This window comes from Cricetulus griseus, chromosome 4 (assembly GCF_003668045.3).
Source record: "Cricetulus griseus strain 17A/GY chromosome 4, alternate assembly CriGri-PICRH-1.0, whole genome shotgun sequence".
NCBI classification, from domain to species: Eukaryota; Metazoa; Chordata; class Mammalia; order Rodentia; family Cricetidae; genus Cricetulus; species Cricetulus griseus.
Window position 1 is genome coordinate 9,465,012 of NC_048597.1, and position 23,042 is coordinate 9,488,053.

General features: G+C 38.7%; 1 protein-coding gene across 8 annotated transcripts in view; it reads left to right on the forward strand.

Moving 5' to 3' along the window:
- Grik1 (glutamate ionotropic receptor kainate type subunit 1) overlaps window positions 1-23,042 on the forward strand; it is a 366,206-nt gene that overhangs the window by 337,621 nt on the left and 5,543 nt on the right. For 6 of the 8 annotated variants that reach the window (XM_035444247.1, XM_035444249.1, XM_035444248.1 and 3 more), the window contains 2 exons: window positions 9,081-9,306; window positions 12,613-12,863. In XM_035444247.1, the coding sequence (XP_035300138.1) occupies window positions 9,081-9,306; window positions 12,613-12,863 (477 nt within the window). Of the gene's footprint in view, window positions 1-9,080; window positions 9,307-12,612; window positions 12,864-14,177; window positions 14,328-23,042 lie in introns of those variants that run through there. The other 2 variants (XM_035444250.1, XM_035444251.1) reach the window with 1 other exon arrangement.

Below are 23,042 nucleotides of genomic sequence, written 5' to 3' on the forward strand. Positions count from 1 at the left end.
GGACTCTTGAAGTATTGGGAAATGGCAACTCTACTGTCCCATGTCACCACAGTCAGAATGGTTGCCACCAAGAAAGAAAGCTGATGACAACAAATGATCAGAGACAATCCCAAGGACTTTCAGATGCACACTGCCAACAATGGAGGAGGTTCGCTCTGAACAGTAGACCTAACCTAACTTTACCAAAATTAAGTCAAACCTCAGAGAGTTTTAGGAAGTTTAGGAAGTGGAGACCTAGTCTTTTGTTTTACTGTTACATCACCAGAACACGGTGCAGTGACTGGTAAATAGCAGGTACTCAGAAAATACATCCAAGATACAAACTAGGGACTGCTTTACAGTAGGTATTTAGAAAACATGTTCATGCTAAATGAGTAAACATGTAAACACACTCTCCAAAAAAAATGCGAGACAGAGACCACACACACACACAGGATAGGTGGATAGAAACATAGAGCCATGGGAGGAGAGTAGCTGCTTGCCAAGTTCTTCACTTTACACATCACCCTATGGCCCAGGAACTCTGTTTGTCAAGAAGGATGTATATGCAAAAAGAAAACAAGGACTGAACCTAATTTTGATTTCCTCTTGAGGGAGGCAAGCTGTCAGAAAGTTTCAGAGGGTCCATGTTCAAGCGTTTGTAATCTAGATTGTTCCACAAAGAAAAGAGATATTCCAGCCTTTTATCTGTCTGGACCGTTTCATCCAGAGAGTTCAGTCCCTGAGTGAGAGTAGTTACAAGCACAAGGAATCAGCCCCATCAATGCCACTCATGCTGTGTCCCCCAGCCTTTCTTCCTCCCTGCCTTCACCTCTTAAGGAAAGCAAGAACCTCTTCTGAGTGTTAGGACTTTCCGAGTGTGTGTGCATGCTGTGGAGAATGCAAAAGTGAGAGAACAACCTACAAGAGCCAGTTCTCTCATTTCACCATGTGGGTCCCAGGGGTGGAAGTCAGATTGTCAGGGTTGGTGACAAGAGCCTTTACCCCCGAGTCATCCCACTAAGCCAGAATGATTCTACTTGTACAATAGCAATTTAAAATAAAGCAACTTGCAACGATTTAATAACAAAAGCTTTCCACATAATGTTGCTGCCAAGGACTATTCTCAAGGGACCGTTTTACTAAAATGTTGTCTCCAAAGAGTGGCCAAAAAAATTGCTTGCAAAATTTTAAATAAAAGCCCATCGACATTTTCTTCTAGATTTTGTTGTTTTTTACAAACAGCATGATACCTTACATTCTAGAATACCTGTATTCAATTCTCAATTTTTTTAAATCAACAAAATTTATGTTTCTAAAATAGCCCAAGTGAGTTTCTCTTTTCCATTATCTATATTCAGATAAAGTATGGATTAGCTGACTTTTTAAAGATGTATATTTTTAGTGCATATGGGTGTGTGTGTGTGTGTGTGTGTGTGTGTGTGTGTGTGTGTGTGTGTATGTGTGTGTGTGCATGAGTGCAAATGCTTATAGAAGCAAAAGGAGGGTATAAGGTCCCCTGGAACTAGAATTACTGGCAGTTGTGAGTTGTTCATTATGAGCGCTGAGGTTCTTTGGGTGGAGAGCAGGTGTTCTAACTACAGAGCCATCTTTTCAGCCCCCTGGCTGACATTTTTAAGCAAGAACTAGGTCAAGTGTATGTCTGAGATGAGGGAGGCTTGTATGATTTTCTTTCATTGAGTCATCTATCTGTATGTGGAAACACACTGGTCATCAGAGACCATTCATATCGGGGTGGGAGATTGAAACACACCTTATATTTCACAAAATTTCAGAAAGCTTTAAACAGACATCCTGAAATTCTAGTTGACATTGCCCATAAGGAAAATAACAACTGGACTTTTTTGGCCAAGGTCAGGTAACTAATGATGCTTATTATACACTATACTTTTACAAGTCCATAGACACTCTGAGTCTTAAAATTTTTAATCACCATGGATCATATAATAGTCTATTTGATCAAAATGTGACATTCATCACAAGGACAATTGGCAAGCCATGATTAAGGAAAGGCCAAGTACTTCACCAGTTGTCCTCTTGAGTTTGTTTAGGAAATTTGGTCTCAGAGGACTGCTGTGTTCTGCTTATCGAGACTTTATTTATAACAGAAATTTATAAATCAGAAAATTCATAAATCAGCAATTCAACAGACCGGAATAAATTTTCAATGACCTATTTTATTAGTATTTGGGATGAAGCTAGTTAACCAACAACCCAGGCTCATGCTGCTGGCCCTCTGTCTACTGGTGGATGGCTCGTTCCTTCCCTCACTGCAATGCTCTGAACAGGTAATATTCTCACTGCTCTTCTGATTTCCTGGGGCCACGATCAACATCACAGAGGTCAGAATCAATGAACAGTCAATACACAGGTCTGTGGACACAGTTTGGCTGTAACGTCCCTAGGATTCAGATGGCCTTTTTCTGCACTTTCTACCAAAGAGAAGTGATAGCCACGACATTCAGTTACAACCTTTCCTTCCATAAACAGTTTACTAAGACAGTCTACCTTCTAGCTGTCATAGAAACCAGAAAAGGTACATATTCACAAAGCTGTTCTCTCTCCTTGTTGCAACTACTAATTGCCTTATTAAATAAAGGGATGGACCTAACTCTGGTGTCACCATGACAATTTAGTAAGTCATATTTTTCCCCAAAATAATCTTTATATAATGGTCTAAGAGACTGAAAACAATTGTTTACTGATGCCTTTTGGAAACCACCATCCTGGGGATGAGGGATATTTTTTTAATGTAGGTTTTGCCCATAAGGAATACCATAGGTCATTTTATGAAATTTGACCAATATCAATCGATAGGATATAAATTCAAACTTCCAGCATCTGGAGCCATACAGCCTGGATTCAGATCTTGACTCTGGCTAATTAGGAATGTAAACCTTGACAAGTTACTTCAATTCTCCATACTTTGACTTCCCTGCCTGCAAATTGAAGCTAACATCTAAACCATGAGATTGTTTTCAGAGTTACATGACTTAATGAAGGTAATATGCTTACACAATTCTTTAGCAAATGGTGAGCAATTTAGAAGCTATCAACATTATCATCAGTTTTTAACTCTAAAAACCCTCTCTGGTTCACTCTCTGTAGGCTTAAAATTACTCTGCTCTGGCCCTTGTTCAGCCTTTCTGTTCAGTAATCTCTAGAATATGCACCTTTCCTTAAATCCCAAGCCAGTGCCAAGACCCGAAATCTGAAAGAAAAAAAAAAAACACCCAATGGTCTTGCCAGACAGAAAGCCCATCGGAACCCTTTCCTGAGCACAGGCACTGCATTTGCAGAACCATATCCCACATGACTGGTGAGCTGCAGGGGGAGCAGCTACCCTCAGCAGCTAAACTCAGCAATGCAATTCAGTTTAACTCAGCCCAATGTTTCCAGTGTCTCCAAAGTGTCAGCACTGAGGCTTGCATGGTAGAAGATAGGAGGGGGGAATGTTTAAGCCTTCTGCAATGTCTGGGGATGTGAATTGCAATAGACACACATGCCACATGCAACCTGCTAAATACAGTACAGCTCGCATTGCACAGACAGGAAGTGGGGTAAATGAAGAATTCCCGTGGGCCAAATTGGCTATGAAATGGTCATGTAAGAAGTACTTCTCAGTAGAGTCTTGCCTAGTAGCAAATCACTGTCTTCCCAGACTCAAACCAAGGGATTGCAGAGATTAGATCTAGATTCTGTCTAAAATGGCTTGGATAAAATGGGTTTTAAAAAAAATCATCACAGACTTGCCATTTCTGGCTTTTATGGTCTAGGGACTTCGGACCAGCTGTGGGGATTAGGAGCTGTGATGGGTATAATCTCTTTGCAGTGAGTGGTTAGTGCCATCAGCAAAGCAAAGACTGTTTCAAGGAAGTCACTGAGCCCAGAACCTGTGGAACTGATGCTATTGCAGGGAGACAGAGTTCAGACAAAACCACCAGGAAACGGAAAATGAGAGAAATCCCTCAACCTTTTCCATGTAGAAAGGCATTCTTCTTATAAGATCTTCTTGTTTGAAAATGCAAGTTGCTTTCCTATTAGTGTCAAAAGATAGAAATGTATTCACTTGGAAAGAAATGTCTATAAGTTCAATTGAACCTAACCTTTTAATAAGTCTGGCATATTGCTTGTAATATACCAATCTTAACTATAGATGAGGGGGATGTGAGACATATTTGAGCAAAGACGTCTTACCAGGAGAATTCCCTGAAGGGAATCAATGAAATTATAAAACCTCAGAGAATCTTCAAATGCCATAACTTTCTATTGGTTCAAGGTAAGGGTATGACCCCACAAAATGATCATACCTGGAAAGACAGGGTCGCCACTGCATCACTGTCTTCTAGTAGTATTCTGTCAGATGATTATTGTTAAATTAAATCATATTTCAACATGATGAGAGACATTATCACTTAATGAAATTTCATTATACTGAGTGAAACAGTTGTCTTTCAGACAAGTATTCTCCTCTGTATGTCAGCTTCATAAGCTTGGACTCTGCGTTGTAGATATCTTTTGTTGAGATTTAAGGGTATTTTTTAAGATTAGTATTTCTAAATAGTCTACTGCAAAGACTTAATGCAGAATTATTTTGATCACTGATTTGCTCTGCATAGCACATAGCACATTTACAAGGTCACTTTTGACACAAAGTCAAAAAGAAAACCTCAACATCATGTTTAGGATTATGAAAACAACTAAAAGGAAACGTGTGTAAACATGTGTGAATATAAGACCTTCAAATACTGTGGTCCAAAGCAGGATTTTACAGAAATCAATTTTATTAAATAATGGGATCACCTGTTTTCCTTGTGGGTGCCCTATAACTTGGTTGGAGAAATACTGTGATAAGCAGTGCTTGTCTCAGTAGAAAAATGCTCATCTCAATAGAAATGAAACATCAGAAAGCTATTTCTACAAAAATGGAGGTTCTATCAATCTTAAAAGCATCCTATACTGCTGAGCTCTCACCATTTCACTTCCTGTCATGAAAACAGAACTATAGAGAAAACAAAATGATACAAAAGGCAAGGAAAAGTACAAACAATGTGCACATTTCCTTCCAGATTCCAACTGCTGCGCATCTTGAGACATTGGATTTGTGTCTAAATGAATGCAATCTGCTGAAAGTCATTAAACACTCTCCATACATCATATGCTAAGTGCAAGATTGTGGCATCCCTCCTACAGCAGAATGCTGCTTACAAACATTTAGGTGATTTCTTTAGAACATGAGCTAGGTCTGCTGAAATACTCACCTGACTATGAGCTTAGTGGATCTTGTATTCAAACAAATAATTAATTCCCTTTAATTAAGACTCTGGAACAGGAGTCCTGGAATGAAACCCTGACTTCATAACTTCTCGGTGCGATATTCTCTTTCTACATCTGTAGAGCAGACATCCTAACGGTACCTCTCTCATTAAATGAATGAGTGCATATAACATGCCCGGAGCTGGGCACGTTGCACAGTAAACATTGTCAGTGCTCATTGTTGTCACTGTTCTCCACAGCTTTTTACTGTCCATGTACACACTGTAAGTCACCACCCAGTGAGCATGCAGCCTGCATGCATTGCAAGTGCAAAGTCAGAAATAAGCAATCATCACCATTGTCACAGTGACTCTGCCTTCTAACAGACGCCTGATGAGAACTGCTTATTATCTGTCACCCGTGTTTATCAGCACAAACACAGATGTACAATCAGGCTAAACCATGCCAAGGAATTTATCTAAGCCTGTGTCATCTAAGAATATGGGAGTTCAAATTGGCTTTTGACATATTCAGTGAAATGAGAGGTGATCACTGTCCCCATGCTTTAATATTCCGAGTATTATCAAGTGATTTAGAAGGCTGACTTGGACTGGGGCAGACTGTGAAGAGGAAGAACACCCAGGCTTCTCATTCCAACACTTCGTTTGGCCTTTTAACCTTTACAATAAGTTTTGGCAAAGCATACTCAGTTTTAAGCAGTATTAAGATTTTCATCTTGAAAACTAAGAAAATTGTGAAAAAGCATTCACCAAATTTACTCTGAAAATGCTATTTTAGGGGATGACAAATAAAAAATAAACCTTCCTGAGTATAGCATTATGTTGTATAGAACTCAGGGGCTAAGCAGGAACCCTCAGAAGTGGCTTATCTGCCTACCAATTGTGACCTCTGGTGGCACTTTTCCCAGGACCTGTAATACAAAGGGCCTGATCTGGAGGGAAGGGGGTCCAGAGCCATGGACCTGGAGAATCCATAAGCGAAACTTCTCAGCAAATTTCTCTTGGTAGATATACAATAACGGAAGATCCACTATCTCCAAGTGACTGTATGACTTGAAGGCCTCCTCATGCTGCCCATTTAGTATGGATAAAAGGCAATTTATATTTTGTTCCCTTCCTCTGCGGAGAAAGAAGACATTTCAGTTTAATAAAATTTAAAATAATGAAAAACTAAATGTTCTGTGAAATTTCTACCATGGAAGCTGATTTCTATGCTGTACCAACAACATAAGACTAACTAGCCAAAAGGCATACAGAGGATGCCAGTCCTTTAAAAATGCTGTGTTTTTTGCCTGGAGATCAAATAAGATGAAACTCATAGTCAAAACAACTTTGGTAATGTTGACATCTACCCTTCCCGAGTCAACCTTCCCCATGGAGCAGGGGAAGGAACACTGAATAAGGTGTTAGGGTTCCTGGAGACTAGGATTAGTTCTGATGTTAACTTTCACTATCATTTTCTGAAGTCTCCAAACACCCTGTACTACAAGTTCCTCATCTATAAAAGTGATAGTTTAAATGAACCTATGTCTAAAGTCTCAGATAACTTTAAATTTTCATACTTCAAAGAAAATGTTTTCTGCTTAAGGTAGTTTCCTGATGAAGAAATAATTTTCCCAGCCGTATATTTGCTGCAGAAAAAAAAAAAAAAAGACAGAGTGACCTCCCTGCTTTTGCATAAATAGCTCTTCTCCTCGCTGAAAATTTAGACCTATCAGACTCTTTAAAGCTGAAACCACACAACACATGACGCATCGGCCAGGCACCCGGCTTACCCCTTTGTAGTAGAGACATGAGCTCCAATTTTTAGATCTCCTGGGGTGGTGGAGTAAGTCCTGGGGGCTTCATCATGACAAAATGGGTCCCCTAAAACATCGTATGTATGAGGTATGTGTGTTCAATTGTTATCTGTCTCTTAAGATCTTTCTCATGGGTCTCTTCAAATGCCTAGCAATCCAATCCAAAGTGTCTCCCCACCCCCAACTCATGGGGCCTATTCTGTGAACCCGAGTCTTAAATAGACTTAGGAACCAAGTAAATTCCCAGAACATTTGGGCACGAGCAAGCTACTAGAGCTCTGATTCCTGAGCTACTTCATTCTGCGTCTCCAGCCCCAGGTCCTGTTGTAAGCTCTGCACACAGAGGATGATAAGCCCCGCCCGTGCCAAGGAGTCCGCCTCTCTACACACCTAGGATGGATGCCACACCCTGCCCTTGCCAAGGAGACTACCTTCTTCACACTCCTAGGATGATAAGCCCTACCCTTACCAAGGAATCCACCTTCTCTACACACCTAGGGTGGATGCCACACCCTGCCCTTGCCAAGGAGACTACCTTCTTCACACTCCTAGGATGATAAGCCCTACCCCTGCTGAGGTGTCTGCATGAGTCAGAACCAGCTTTAGCCTGAAAACATCAGTAATTCCCACGATGAAATTGATCTTTGAAATAAATGGAAGGGTGTACTGATGCAAATGAAGACAAATTCAGGGGAAAAACTTGAAACATTATGGAAATTACAGAGTAGAAATGTAAAATGCCTAATCATAGATCACTATTCAAAAGAATGGAAATTCATATCTAAGCAATATGGAAATGCAGGCAGTATATTTAAACAAAGAAAAGAAGATAATGAGGTAATGGTGTCTATATATAGAGGCATATATAATATATCATATGTATAGTCTATTATTGATTCTACTAAAAATAAGCTGAGTAAAAGACATGAAAATCATAGAACACTTTAAAATAAAATATGTAGACCTTGTTATCTAAAATATGATTGCAATGAGAAATTATATACGTAAAATGTAAGGAGATCCTTCTGATTTGAATATTAACTACAAAAGAGCATTTTGCAGAAAATTTAGCCACAGATGTACTTCTTTCACAAACAAAGGAGAGAACACTAGCGACATATCCCAGGCTATCTCTAGCAAATTAGTGCTGGCCAGGCTCTGGAGCTTCCATACCTGGAAACAACAAAGCAACCATTGAAGTCCAGTGATGGAGGGGAAGTAGAGTAAGGGAGCAGAGACCTGGAAGGAGAGATCCTCAGCTTTGCCCAAGTGGACTGTGAAGAGTATTGTTCTCAAATGTCAACAGTTCATTAGCAAGCACTATTGTTGACATTCATGCTCCTTCTTCCCTAACCAAAATCAAGACGAGGGCCTTGAGCCATGACTGCCATCTCACAAGGTCTCCTTTTCTTCCATGGTTATCTAAGTATCTTCATGTTCTCTCCTGATGGGGGCTGTCCTGTGTATATGTTTCTCTTATTGGTTGATATATAAAATACTGTGGCCAACAGAGGCATGGAGATAGGTGAGACTAGGAGATGAGGAGAATTCTGGGAAAGGTAGGCAGAGAAAGGTATGAAACAGATGCAATATAGGCAGCCAAAGGAGTAACAGATCTGTACCCTTCTCCAGTAAGATAAGACCACATGGAAATACGTAGATTAATAGAAATGGGTTAATAATTTAGACAGAGCTAGCCAATAAGAAGCCCAAGCCATCGGCCAACAGTTTATAAATTAATATATGTCTCTGTGTGCTTATTTGGGGCTGAGAAGGGCAGCGGGACTTGATTAGACAAGAAACCTCTGCAACATTCTTCTGTAGTGAATTTTGCTCTTCTTGGTTACCTGTTAGATGGAAGTCTTATTGTCATCAGTTCAGTTTCTCACCTACAGGAAATGATTCCCCTTTATCATTTGACCCATGAGGATGGTGAATGGCTGTAGGCCATTTTTTTTCTCAGCACTCTTCTGCTTGTGGGTGTGCTTTTTTTTTCTCTCTACAGAAATCAAAGATATCCACCTATGAGAAAATGTGGGCTTTTATGAGCAGTCGAGAACAGAGTGCACTGGTTAAAAACAATGATGAGGGGATCCAAAGAGTGCTCACCACTGACTACGCCCTGCTGATGGAGTCCACCAGCATTGAGTATGTGACTCAGAGGAACTGCAACCTCACTCAGATTGGGGGCCTCATAGACTCCAAAGGTTATGGAGTGGGGACCCCGATAGGTAAGAGAGGCAAGGCATTGGCCAAGGCTAAGTTGGGCAATGTTGATTACATGTATTCAACATACTGGGAAGTGTGCAATTGTCTTTAGCAGACTAACAAGGAAGAGAAATGTCTATAAAAATAAGGCATGGTTAAAATCGTGGAATCTCAGATGCTTAATCTAATAAATTTTCAACTACTATTTTTTAGATCTTACCACAATGTAACTTTTTAAGATTTGTGTGATTTTATTTTTACCATGAGCATTGTAAAGAACATATTTTCCTATGTCTTTAGCAGACTAACAAGGAAGAGAAATATCTATAAAAAATAAGGTATGGTTTAAATCGAGGAACCTCAGATACTTAATCTAATAAATTTTCAACTACTATTTTTTAGATCTTACCACAATGTAACTGTTTAAGATTTGTGTGATTTTATTTTTACCATGAGCATTGTAAAGACCATATTTTCCTAGTTATTCTTCATGAATTATTTTCTGTAATATCTGCACGTACCTACTTTTGTGACTTAAGTTATGTTAGAATATAAGGAAATTAATTCTACATAGATGAAAATTAATTCTGGAGATAGAAGACTCTTTTTCCATCTCAATAAATGAGAAAACAATGTCATATCTGTCCAAAGAAAGGGACAGAAAATAAATTTTAAACTTTTGTCACACAATAAACTAGAGTCAAAGAATAACTACCTAAACCCACCCCCCAGATATTTCTATTTGTTCAGTTCAATAGCACTGTGCTTCCTCAGGACTCTCTTGCCTAGAAGGACCACATACCCATATGCTATCAATTCTGTGACAGTAACAGAAATAGACAGAAAAGGTGTCTATCTATGTTCAGGGGACAATTACTGATCCTATCTTAAAAAAAAAAACAAAAAAACCACCTCTTTACTTACAGGGTTCTGTCTAGATTGACATACTATGGTATCTATTACACAGAGAGGCCTCAACAGATTCGTTTAGTCTTTCTTTTGCCAACTTTACCTATAACGCATGCTAATGTTAAAAGAGCCTCCATCTCCCCTTCATAGATGAAAAGAAATATACTCCAGGAAATTTTTCATAGTGGTGATAAACCTGTCATGCTTTTAAAGCAAAAACAATGAGGGAATAATTGGAACAGATGGTGGGCTTCAGAGTGAACTCATCCATGGGGATTACAGCTGCTAGAAACATTTGAGCAATGTTTCTTTTATGATGGATTTACTCTTTGAAGAACATCAGTTGCTATTCAGGAGGATCCATGTGTACACATACATTCTTTTTTCTCAAATTATTTGCAAGAAGTCACTTCTGATGTCAACCAGACCACTTGAACAGTAACAAAGATTGAAGCTAAAAGATATGCCGACGTGGAAAGGTCTCTGCTGTGTCTAGTCTTGCCCTCCGTTCCCCAGAGGCTCTGACATCTCTACCATAAGAGAAGATTGGCAAAGCTGGCTCAGTCACAAGCTAAAATTGAAAACTGCTGGTTAGAGACTCTCAGGACAGAAGCTCTAGAAATGTGCTTCCTGAGGGATTTAAAATCAGACTTCAAGAGAATGAGAGCAGTTAAGATTTAAACAGGTTACTAGAAGACTGGAAATTACCCTCCTTAGAGACCAGCATTAAGCAGAGATTGGATCTCCATCTGTCTGTAATGTGTTGGGTCTTGTGCAGCCTGAAGGCAGGAGGAGAATGGCAGCAAGCATTTATTGTGCACCCACTGCGTATATCACTCTGACTACTGTGCAGCCATGGCCTGGAGTATTGCTCTCACGCTCGTCAAAGCACTTCCATGTACCTTAAAGCAGAATACTCCAGGTTCTCTCATTTCCTTCTGCACTCTAGGGATATTAATGCTCCTAATTTTGCCTCTACCCATTGTTCTGAGAAAGTTTAAGTCAAAGGCTGATACCTCTTATTTGGTTTTTTTTTCAAAATCCATTTTCTTACCCCAAAATCCATACTATGAATTAACAAGCTATAGTCTCCCTCTAAAGCATTGCACTCCTCTTTTAAAGTAGATTGTGAGTGTTGACAATTTTTTTTTTCAGTCTTATAAGGAAATTGACCCTGAGTTTATTGAACGTTAGCTGGGGCATAGGACATAAGCCATCTGTGGGGACACAGAAATAGTGCTGAGACGTAAGAAATGAGGAGAACTGACTTGGATTCTTGGTTCTTAATCATACCTTCAGATTTTAAATTATTTTAAACCTATTTAACAAATGGTCTTGACTTTATTATTCCTAAGATTTTCCCCTTGTCTTTAAGAAGCCTGACTTTTCAATTTGCCTCCACCAGGAATGCCTTTAAATTTTGTAAGCAAAGGGAGCTTCCCTCTACTGAGGAGAAGAAATATGTTAAAAATGTTGCCATCCAAGGAAATAAATGAGTAAAGGAATCTTGTTTTATCTCTTTTGCTTTGATTAACATAGGAATTAAGAATTAAGATACTATGTCCTAATGTATACACTTCGGCACTTTCCAACCCTTCACAATTAAAGTTTCAATGGAATTACCAGAAGACAGACCATAAATATTACCATGTTCCTGCCACAGAATAGTATAGAACCTCAGAATTATTCAGAATGTACTTTATCTTAATTGGAACATCAGTCATTATCGGTGAACTGCTGCAAACAACGTCTGAAAATTTTCAATGTTTTGCACAGTAAGCATTCTGTGATTGTCATAGCTCAGTCTGGGCTAGGAGAAAGGACCTGCTTCATGCAGCTGCCCTAGAACCCAAGTTCCTTCTACTCTGTAGCTCCTCCGACACTGATGACTTGAAAGTATTTCATTATTGCAGTGTATTTGGGGAAAGAGAGCAAGCAGAGCATGCTGGCAAGATCTAGGACACAAGACTAGAAAAGTCATCCATCATGTTTAGCTCCCCTTGGCCAGAAATGTGGTGATAGCTGAACTCTAAGAAAGACGGAGGAATAGAAGGAAGAATGGCCAAACTTGGCCACAATAAGCGACCCCCAAGAGGCCAGAAAAGGTAGAGTCAAAACAACAAATCCCTGGACATGGGAAAAGATTTGGTGAAGAACTCAGCAGAAGCTGAAATGTGGTAGAATTCCTATTTAATGTTTCTTTATTTAGAATGAGAAGCACCCTGGACCAGAGAGAACCTCGACACGGCACCTCTCCTTCTAACTAGTTAGAAGTCTTCAAGATGTTGGAAATTGCCAATGTTGGCTAATAGTGCCTCAGGGTTTCACAACCCTGGGATATTTATCACTAAGATAGTGAAATGTCTTAATATCTTCTTATCCCATTGATGACCAACATCTAAAACACCCCCAACTTTCAGGCTCTCCATACCGGGATAAAATTACCATTGCAATCCTTCAACTACAAGAAGAGGGGAAGCTGCACATGATGAAAGAGAAATGGTGGCGGGGAAATGGTTGTCCTGAAGAAGACAGCAAAGAAGCCAGTGCTCTGGGAGTGGAAAATATTGGGGGCATCTTCATTGTTCTGGCTGCGGGACTCGTCCTTTCTGTGTTTGTAGCCATTGGAGAATTTATATACAAATCACGGAAGAACAATGACATCGAGCAGGTGAGTCCTCTCTTTCTAAGACTGGATAGTTTTTATTTTCAACTTGCTGCCTTATGTGGGAGGATAATTTGGAGGATGCTTTCCCTTTTTGTCACAGTCTATTGAATTAGATGCCCAGAAGAGCCATTTCTGAGTTAGAGCAAAGAGCACTGAATCCCTGCCAGGTGCCGCTGGCATGGCAGCTCTATCATTTATTAATGAGAAGAAGTGAGAGTCTCGTACACTAAATCTAATTAGCACTATTTGGAATGACAGTGCAGAAATTCAAAACTCAGTTAATTTCTTCAACAGTTATTTGCTCTTGAGATAGAAACTATAGAAAGAGCAAGAGAGGCACAAATCCAAAATTACAGAAGACACTTATGAGAAATGTTACCAGCCCTTTGGTATAGATTCTGAGCACATTTGCAAAATAATTTCTATCAAAATACAAAGCAGTATTTTTAAATTGGGCATTTACTTACATCAAGATATAATGTGTGGAAAGATAATTCATACAATTTTCCTATGAACATGATAAACAACACAAAATGACAATAAAATACATTTGACACTTTATTTTTTCAAAATTGCATATAAGATGATAGGCAATTTCAATAGTTAAGCCATTCTTATCTATTTTATTTTTAAAGGCATCCACACCTGGAACTCAGATCCTTTGGGGGGACCACAAATGCCTGTGATTTAAGATAATTCCTCACTACAATAAATAAAATACAGAGCTCCAGGACATTGTAAAAATATTAATCCACTAGTTTAATTTAAAGATGCCATTAGAATCTCAAAGCTAAGAGCTCTTAGCAAAACAGCCAACTTAATGCTCTACTACCAACATTATGAAATTCTTAATAATTTTCAAGATAAGGCTTCACATATTCATTTTGCACAGAGTCCTGAATTTTTTATGGCTGGTGTTGATTAATAACCAGATACTACCACTTTCTTTATGTGAAAACCATATTTTGAGTGCCCAACACTAGGGAGGCGTCAGTATCCCCTTGTTTCTTTATGGAAACCCTTCCCAGAATCAAAAAGCAATTATGAGACTAGGAGTGCCCTTTTCCTGGACCACATTCTAGAAAACTGTCTTGAATTAACAGGTAGAATGGACTGGTCTGTTTTAACTTTGAATTTGCTCTTGAGGTGTCTTGTGTTATGCTACTAATTTGAAAAGTAAAAGCTTGTATATATTATGCATTAATGTGCTGCTTCATAACTGCTGCTTCATTTTAGTTAATTTTTCATTTAAACATTCATTCCTGCTTTTTATTTATTCACTCTCTTCATTTCTTCCATTTCTTTTTTGCATGCAAGGCCTTTTGTTTCTTTTATGGACTGCAGTGTAAACAAACCCATCCGACCAACTCCACTTCCGGGACTACTTTATCTACAGACGTAGAATGTGGCAAATTATTACGAGAGGAAAAGGGGATTCGGACACAGTCCTCAGTCCATACTGTATAACTGAGTTTTCCCAAAGGTGTTCCCGGTAGAAGTGTTTGTGATGAGTGTTGCTGGAGCCTGTATCTAGTAGGCAGCAGTAGCCATCATGCCCTTTCTCTCTATATTAGCCAAATGTATATCCACTACTCCAGGCCCCCACCCAGCCTCCGGAAGACGCGTGTACTATGTACTATTGCAGGCTTTAAGGGAATGTAGAGTCCTGGATGCATGTGTATACAGGAAACTATTCTGTCCAAAAATATCATCTCTGTGTTTTCTTTATGCATTAAAAATAAATGGCTCTTTCTTCATAAACAACCATGGAGACACTACAGGGTGGGGCATGGGAATGCTAATTTTGTGCTCTCCTTTTTACCTTTGTGAACTTTCCCCCTCCTCTTCCCCTCTCCCTGTCTCCTGTGTTCTCTAGACCTCTATATTTCAAACTTCCTTGTTGTCTTCTCAATCAGTATTCAAGGAATTCTATAACACTGTCACTTTTTCATTAAATTGGTCACAAGATTTTAAATGTATTCTTTACCCAAAACCTCATGTCATGTCTTAAAAATTCAGAAACCATCTCTGAAATAATGGTTGAACTTGAATGCAAAGCAGATTTGCCTAATTTTAGACTCCCTCAGGGATATGAGGCACAGTCGAAAGTGATTTCTGGACAGAAACTCAGCACCATCAGGCTTTCAAACAGCAGTTAGCAGTTGCCTGTAGGTGTAGAGCCACTAAGGACCAGGTCTGCTTTCAAGCTGTATGCATTTCTTTGAAGAGCCAAGCAGAGTCCGAAATTTTGAACTAATTCATGGCGGCTTCTGTTTGCAGCTCACCCACACCCACTTTTTGAAGCAATGACCATCTTCTCACACAACGCCATCGTGCTTCCTTCTCACCTAAGACAGAGTAGTTCTTCTGGAAGCCATCTTTTCTGAGCCTTGCCAAATTCACACTCATTTCCCTGGAGCCACCACCATGATTAATTAATTCCAAGTGTGCAGTGGAGAAGGGCAAGATGGAGAAAATAGATACCAGAGAGAATGTCCCTATGCATTAGTTTACAAATCTCTGCAGATTTATTTTCTACCTGCATTCCAAGCACTGGGAATAAGCCACACACTAACTCAGCATGATGACATAGAAGCCAATGGCATGTTTGATTTGGTGTGACAGGGAATATCTGCTGTTATCTCTGGGTTCATTTCCCCTTTGCAGGGAGTTGGGGGATTGAACTGTCTTTCATCTCCTCTCAATATGGGATAGTTGGGCTTTGTTCTCCACCAGGAGATTACCTCTTATCATATCAAGTGACCCCCAGGAATGTGTTGCAGAGAAGGAGCTGTTCAGCATGTGGGTAGTTTTGCATGACCTTCTTGCTTAGCTTTAAATGGGTTCCAGGATTTTAGTCACAACTCTTTCTAATCAACTTTATATTTTCTCAGTAAAACATGGTCAGAAAATTTGACTCCTGCATTGATTGTTCCTCAGCCTCATTCTTTGAATAAATGAGCTCTTATGAAAATATCTAAAAAAAATTAAGCTACTACTTATTTACTGTTAAGAAAGTAGAAAAGGTCTACTGTGTGTCACTCATCAGAATTTATATTTCCAGATGCAATAGAATCTGATACCAGGAAGGATACAGGCTCGTGACTTAGTTTCATGACTAGTTCATTCAGGATCTACAAGAACTATTTGATATAACAAAGGGGCTACAAAAGTTTCTGAGTGGTTGATGACTAGGAAAACTCAGACTGGCAATATTAGCAAAACTCATCTTTCCAAACAGATCATCCTTTAAAAGTCTGATTACTAAAGAAGTAATTTCCTTCAGAAGTTAACATTAGGAGGCTTGGGATATAGATTGGCTGACATCATGCTTGCCTACCATGCATGAAGCCCTGTGTGGTACTTCCCAGTCCCAATCAAACATAAAACTATGATTAGGATTACAAATTCAATTTACTACATACTGAGTTTCAGGGATGCCTAGACTGCATGAGACCCCCCCCATCTCAAAACAACATAATAAACAAACAAACAAATAAATAAATAAATAAATAAATAAACGGTATGCTATTTTGGTATTGTTTTAGACTGTATGCTGCCTAATTCTGATATTTACACAGTATTTTGTTCCAAAATGTTTTTCCATACAACATTACATTTTACCCTTTCAGCAATTTTAATTCAGCTTTAGTATCAGAAATAATAGATATTAGAGTCCTGAACCTTCAGTCATGACATTAAAATTCATTTATAAAGTTAATTAATTTATAAATTAGCCAAACAGGTTCAAGTACAGCCATGTGTAGAATCACTGTAGGTCACTCAGTAAGTATTTCTTAGCTTCAGTTTTCTAACATCTATCACTAGGAAATAATTTCTAGGATACGAGGTTGCTTTAGAGTATTTTTCAAAATTGGTGTCACTGGATAGTGCTTCCTCAATGAAGTTTTTATTATTAAATAACCCAGAGGGAACCACACTCTACATTCCCTATCTTAATGCATTTCATAGGTTGTCATGGATAGAGAATTTCCAACCCATTCAGTATCCTTCAAGCTCTTAGGTCATAGTGTCTTTTCTGTAAAGCACTTGGCAAGACCAGTGTCACCCAGATGATTCTCTAGGGAACACGTGTATGGTAATATCAATGATATGTGATTGATATCAATGACATGATAGTTTCAATGATATCAATACCTATGATGATGTGAAAGACACCTACACTGTGTGCGGTTTATAAGCCATTCAACAATGAATCATCATTTGGAGTCAAGTTTCAACTTCTTTAAGCTTCAATTTCCTTATCTATAGAATAGAGATGATGTTACTACTATGTATTCCAGGAGAATTAAATGAAGTCATATCATGGCAGAGAAAATAAAAGCAATAATAAAGTCTTGACAATAAATACTGGTCAACAAATATTGCATCCTATAGAAAAATCAAATCTTTCTCTGGTCACATGAGCAATAAGAAAATAAATTCAGCACCTCAAAACAAACCCAGATTCAGACAACAGGATTATGAATGTAGAGATACAAACTCTATCCAGTTTTCCCTGCACACATGTTAAAAAATGAATGGCAAAGTCTCTATACTCTAGAGAAGGGCCTGAGTAAGTAATATATGAGGACTATGCAGTAGGAGCTCTGAGCCCTCTCTCCAGACAGTCTACTTCAGAAGTTAGTGCAAGGCAATTGCAATTGTTTGAGATGTTCAGTTGATACTAACAGTCAAGAAGAGTTTAAGATTCAGTAACCTAAGCACTAGTTTATGGATGCAATTGGACCAAATAAATCATTGGTTTTTTTTTAAATTGACTAAGACTAAAAATAGAACCACCAATTGGTTTTTTTTTCAGATTTTTTATTTAAATTAGAAACAAGATTATTTTACAAGACAATCCCAGTTCTCTTCTCCCTCCCTTCCTCCCCTACCACCACCCGCCAACTAAAACCCTACCTATCACATCCTATCTGCTCCCCCTGGATGGTGAGGCCTTCCACAGGGGGTCATCAGAGTCTATCATATCCTTTGGGATAGGACCTAGGCCCACCCCCGTGTGTCTTTAGAGCCACCAATTGTAAGAGAGAGAGATTAAATATTTAGCATCTGATATTCAATGGAGCCTTTATGTGGAGGCTCCACGAAGAACCTGCACATCTTTAAGACAGAAACTTCATGATATTCAATTGATAATCTCTTCATTTATTGGTAAGACATAGAGCTATCCCTGTCCAAAATTATCAAGTTTGTTGCTACTTTGGCTCTTTGAAGGCTTTTCTATTCTTCTCTTCTTTTAGCCATCCTTCAGACAATCAGTTCTTGTTGCCATGGAAATAACTGCAAAAACCACATTGACCTCTGCAGGGTCCATTGCATTTCAAGTGAAATTTAGAACAAAAGCCATCAGGCTGTATTTACATCATTAGGTCAGAGACTTTAGTGTAAATCACAAGCATCTGGCAGAGTGACTTGCAGTTTCTACACTTGGGCTCCATATGTTCACTTTGGTGGACACAGTCAGGAATCTTGCATGCTTAAGAAAGCCTGGAAAAGTATATTTAAAATTAGTTGTATGCATTAGTTTCCATTAAAGTTAGCTTGTATTTATCAATTTTTTACAAAATTAGGTCATACACATGAGTCTTTGGCTATCTTGAATGCTAGGGAACTTTTAAAATAATTTTTCTTACATGAATTATTTGGCAATAATCCTGAATATAGCGGCATCATTTTAAAGCACTTGGCACAGATGTTTTTCTTTTTATATAAACTACCTTGAACATAACAGTTTTGTCAAGTTAGATGAATTGGTATAAATCAGTAACAATTGTGAATTGTTATAAAAACAGTAGCAGGTTGTGGGTTTTACTTTTAAAATACTACTTCAAGTCAGGAAGAAAGGTATTGAAAGATTGAACAAAGGCTTCAACAATAATAACAACATTATGTTAATTTGTTTCTTCATAAATCTGTCAGTCACCTAATCCAAAGAGGAAAACAAAATAAAGCTTCATATGGTATTTTGCTGTTATAGACTAAAATCATAAATTAAATTTTAACATTTTTTCAGCAAAGCTACATAAGAAATATGAACATAAACTGAATTTTTATGATTATAAACTTATCCAAGGAAAATCATTTCCAAAAATCCTCACTATATTTGACAACCATTATATTATACTCTTTGTAAGCTATCATGCAATACCACAATGAATTCCAAGTAATTCCCAAGTTCATGGTACTTACCCTACAAGGCCTGTTATCTAGAAAGCCTGAACAACATGCAAAAGCAGAGGAAAGGATGCCCTCTTTCTGTGCTGTTTTCTGTCCCCTAGCTGTTGAAAATAGCATCTTTAATCAACCCCTTGCAGAGAGAGAGAGAGAGAGAGAGAGAGAGAGAGAGAGAGAGAGAGAGAGCCCTGCAGGCTGCCTACATTGCAGCTCCCATGGAGGAACCATCTCACAGTTCTTCTCACATCCATGGAATTTTATGTTCAGATGCACAGAAATTAAAATCATTTTAGCTTCCAAAATTCCTTCCATAGAAACTGGTAACATGACAAGAAGGGCCTTCCTTATGGTTTCAGAAAGTTTCTATTTAAAATTATTGGAGCATTCTGGGGAAAGCAAGTCAATACCACAGTTGCACAACTGCATAGTTTAACACCTTGCCAAGCTTGAACTTCATTAATGTCAGGCCAAATTCAACTAACCACCTGAACTACCTAATAACAGAAGTCTTCCCTGATCCAATATATGAGTCTTTCACAAGCACAGGGACTAAGATACTCCTGTCCATAAGGATTTTTACCAAGCCTGACACCTTTCCATGCTATTAGAAGTATCTGCAGCTTCATTTTTTCTCTTCAGTCTGATTAATTTATTTAACAAATGATGCAGAAGCCTGTTATTTTTTGTATTTATGGGAAGACTGCCTTTGCCTAGAAACCCAAGCATTATTATCAGAGAAATGAGGAGACATTTAATATTCATGTAGAAATGCCTGCCCTTAAGTACAAATAATGCAGTCTTAAAAGCCCAACTCTAAAAGTTCTTTGTGACACAATAAACAGGAGTCTTGAAAATTAAAATAATTCTGTCCTCCATGCTCCTGCTAAATGTCCATGTGATTCTGAGCAAATGAATTTGCTTCCTCCACCTGTTTGCTCAACTTTAGAAAGATGGAATTTGTGGTTACCATATCACCACAATGGCTTTTAAATATACTAGAAAGCAGAAAGGAAATAAAATCAAATTGTGTGTGTGTGTGTGTGTGTGTGTGTGTGTGTGTGTGTGTGTGTGTGTGTGTGTGTGTTTTAAGATGCCTGTGTGTGTCTGTTTAACACATTATATTTTTAACATGATAAGCAGGATTGCAATGCCCTGCCAGTACTTCAAAGAAAGACCTCCCATGGATAGAGAAACTAATCCAATCAACCAACACAGCATCAAGGTGTGAGGGGTTGCCCACACTGTCAAGCATATGCAAATTATTCCAAACCATGATTATTGCAAAAGTGGGATCTTTCCCAACTTGGATGAACCTACTTATTAAATCAACAGAGAGAGAGAGAGAGAGAGAGAGAGAGAGCAACAAGAAGGCATTAACAGAAAGTTCTTGGAAGCATAGAACTGACTGCACACAACTTGGCAAAGGAGAAATAAACAGGACTTGGTGCATGATGAGGCCAGAGCATACCTAAGAATGGGAAATATAGTCAAAACAGGCAGCATTCATTTGTTTGCACTATCTTACCCTCCTATATTTGCTTTATCAGTTAGAGAGGTGTCAGACCAAGTTGACTTTTCAAATTTGTGACACTGCAGAGCTCTTAGAAGACATAACTTTTAACTGCAGGATCCAGAGGATTCATTTAGTAAATCAATTGTTCCAATTCAAACGGTTTATAAGTAGCAGGAACCCAAACCTAGAGCCTGGAGGAATCTAGACAATGCTATTTTCCTATCTACCCAATTTTCACCACTTAAAAGAGAGCACTCATGAGAAACTACAGATGCTTAGATGCTACTTGAATTTCTGAAAACCATTCCAGAGTCCACTCCCAACTCAGGACAGGACAAGAAAATGTAAATCTCAAAAGAGGTCTAAGGGAACGGTGAAAAGAAATTCCTTCATTGGCTTCACTAGGGATAGCCCAGGAAGTGGTAAGATTTGTAGAGAAATATTCCATCTGTCTCAGAATGGCCCAAAAACAGTATGCAGGTAATGTGTGTATGGAGGCCTTCAAAAAGTCTTTCTCAAACACATACCAAAAAACAACATTAAAAAAAAATGCCTTCTCTCAGAAAAACAAAAGACTAGTAGAAAAGTTTAGAGAATCATAGCAGGTAGAATGAATTAGGTTAAGTGAAAAGACAAACAGTGCACACACCCTTTAGTGACCATTGAAACAATGGATATCTCAGGTGACCCAGCAGAGGTTGCTTGGTGTCCATGAACTGATAGACCTCAAACCAGTGAAAGCCAGAGACAGATAGTTCTCAGAGAACAGTGCTTCCCAAGCCCTCTAGACTCCTCTCCTAGTTGCAGATGGCCTTCAGAAAGCAAAGTTGAGGGGTGGAGGGATAAAAAGAGAGGCCTAAGTTAGCTGATCCATTAACCCAAAGAAAGCATTCCCAACCAATAGTGGATTTTCTTGATCTGACAAGATCCCATAGTGAATATAGCTGAGTTGTTTGGGTTTTGGTTTTTTGTTTGCTTGTTTGTTTGTTTTTATGGAATCACATTTTTAAGAACACAAATTTTTAACAAGTTAGTTTATGACTTCAGAAAATGCATATTCACTACAGTAGACATAAGTTGGTAATTAAAAATTGAAGACACCATGAATAAGCATTGTGAGCAATCAAAACCTACTTACAGATCAATGGTAGAGCCAGCCAGCCATTCTGTTGAGGAGAAAAAAGCTTTGGGAAATTTATTTTTATGGCCCTACCTTATCTTTTAAAAAAAAAAGCAGAAAAAAATAAAGAAAAACAGTAGAAAATAAAACAAGCCCTCCTCATGAGACAATCACTATAAGACCATCATCTCATTCAGTTGTAGAGCCACAGAGAAGCCAAAGGGGTGAGGAATTAGCTACACTGGCATCTGACACTGATTCCAGAGACAAGAGAGTTACTATTAATAGCTTATATTGGAACGAAAGTCCACATCCCTCTTTCAAGTGAAGAGAGTTGCTGACGTGTGCATACCAAGTCTGCATGAAACTCATTCCCACTGCAGAAAATTTCTTTGCTTCCAGTTATAGGGCTGAAGTAGGTCATTCTGTGTCCTTTGCACTACACTCATCAGTAGCTTTTGTGTCCTGCCTGGGGCTAGAAAAGTTCTATTTGCCCCATAGTGCCCTTCTGAGTGCCCATGGGTATTTGACTCAAGCATGGTTGGTAGTGAAAGGTAAGGGGCTCCTTCCCAATTATTCCCAGTACCTAGTTCTAGCTTCTCTCACCCCCTGGTTGAAAGCAGACACAAAACAACTGTACCTTCATGAACCATTCTCTGTCCTACCTATGTGCTGTGTCCTCAAAGCTTGGTACTGTATCTCTAATGTCTAACTTCTACAACTCAGAGCATTTAGTTTTTTTTTTCCCATTGTTACAAACACACTAATAGATTCAAAGACTAGAGTGTCTTCTAACAGTTCCACAAAGTGTATTTTAAAATGTAGTGATCCAAATTCTCTCTGTATATACCTAGCACCCCCAACTCTAGGACAATGCTTCCAAAATTCTCTTTACAACTTTAAAAGTTGGAAAAAATGATTGAGAGCCATAAAAATGGGTAAGAAACACATAAATTAATATCAAAATGCTGCATTGCCTCTGGGTTGCCTCCATTGTCCGAGTTCTCAATGACCCCCATGAAATCACCCCTAGTGTTAAAACAGAGTGAAGTTACTTGCCCCTACTACCTGGTTTATGGGTTTCATTACCCTGGCAGGTAACCCATGTGCATAATTTCCTTAAAGTTAAATTCCTCTTGGATTAAGAATGTTGTCCCACGGTGTATTTATTATGATGGCAAAATAGGTTTCTAATGCCAACTTTTAAATAAAGATAAACCAGAAAGAAGGTCATTGTGCCTCGAGGGTTGTTGGTAGTCCTCTACGCACCATAGGTTCACGTTTACAGCTTGATAGCCTGGACAGAAAAACTGGGAATTTTAGGGAATGGATTTCTGCAGATGGATAACCT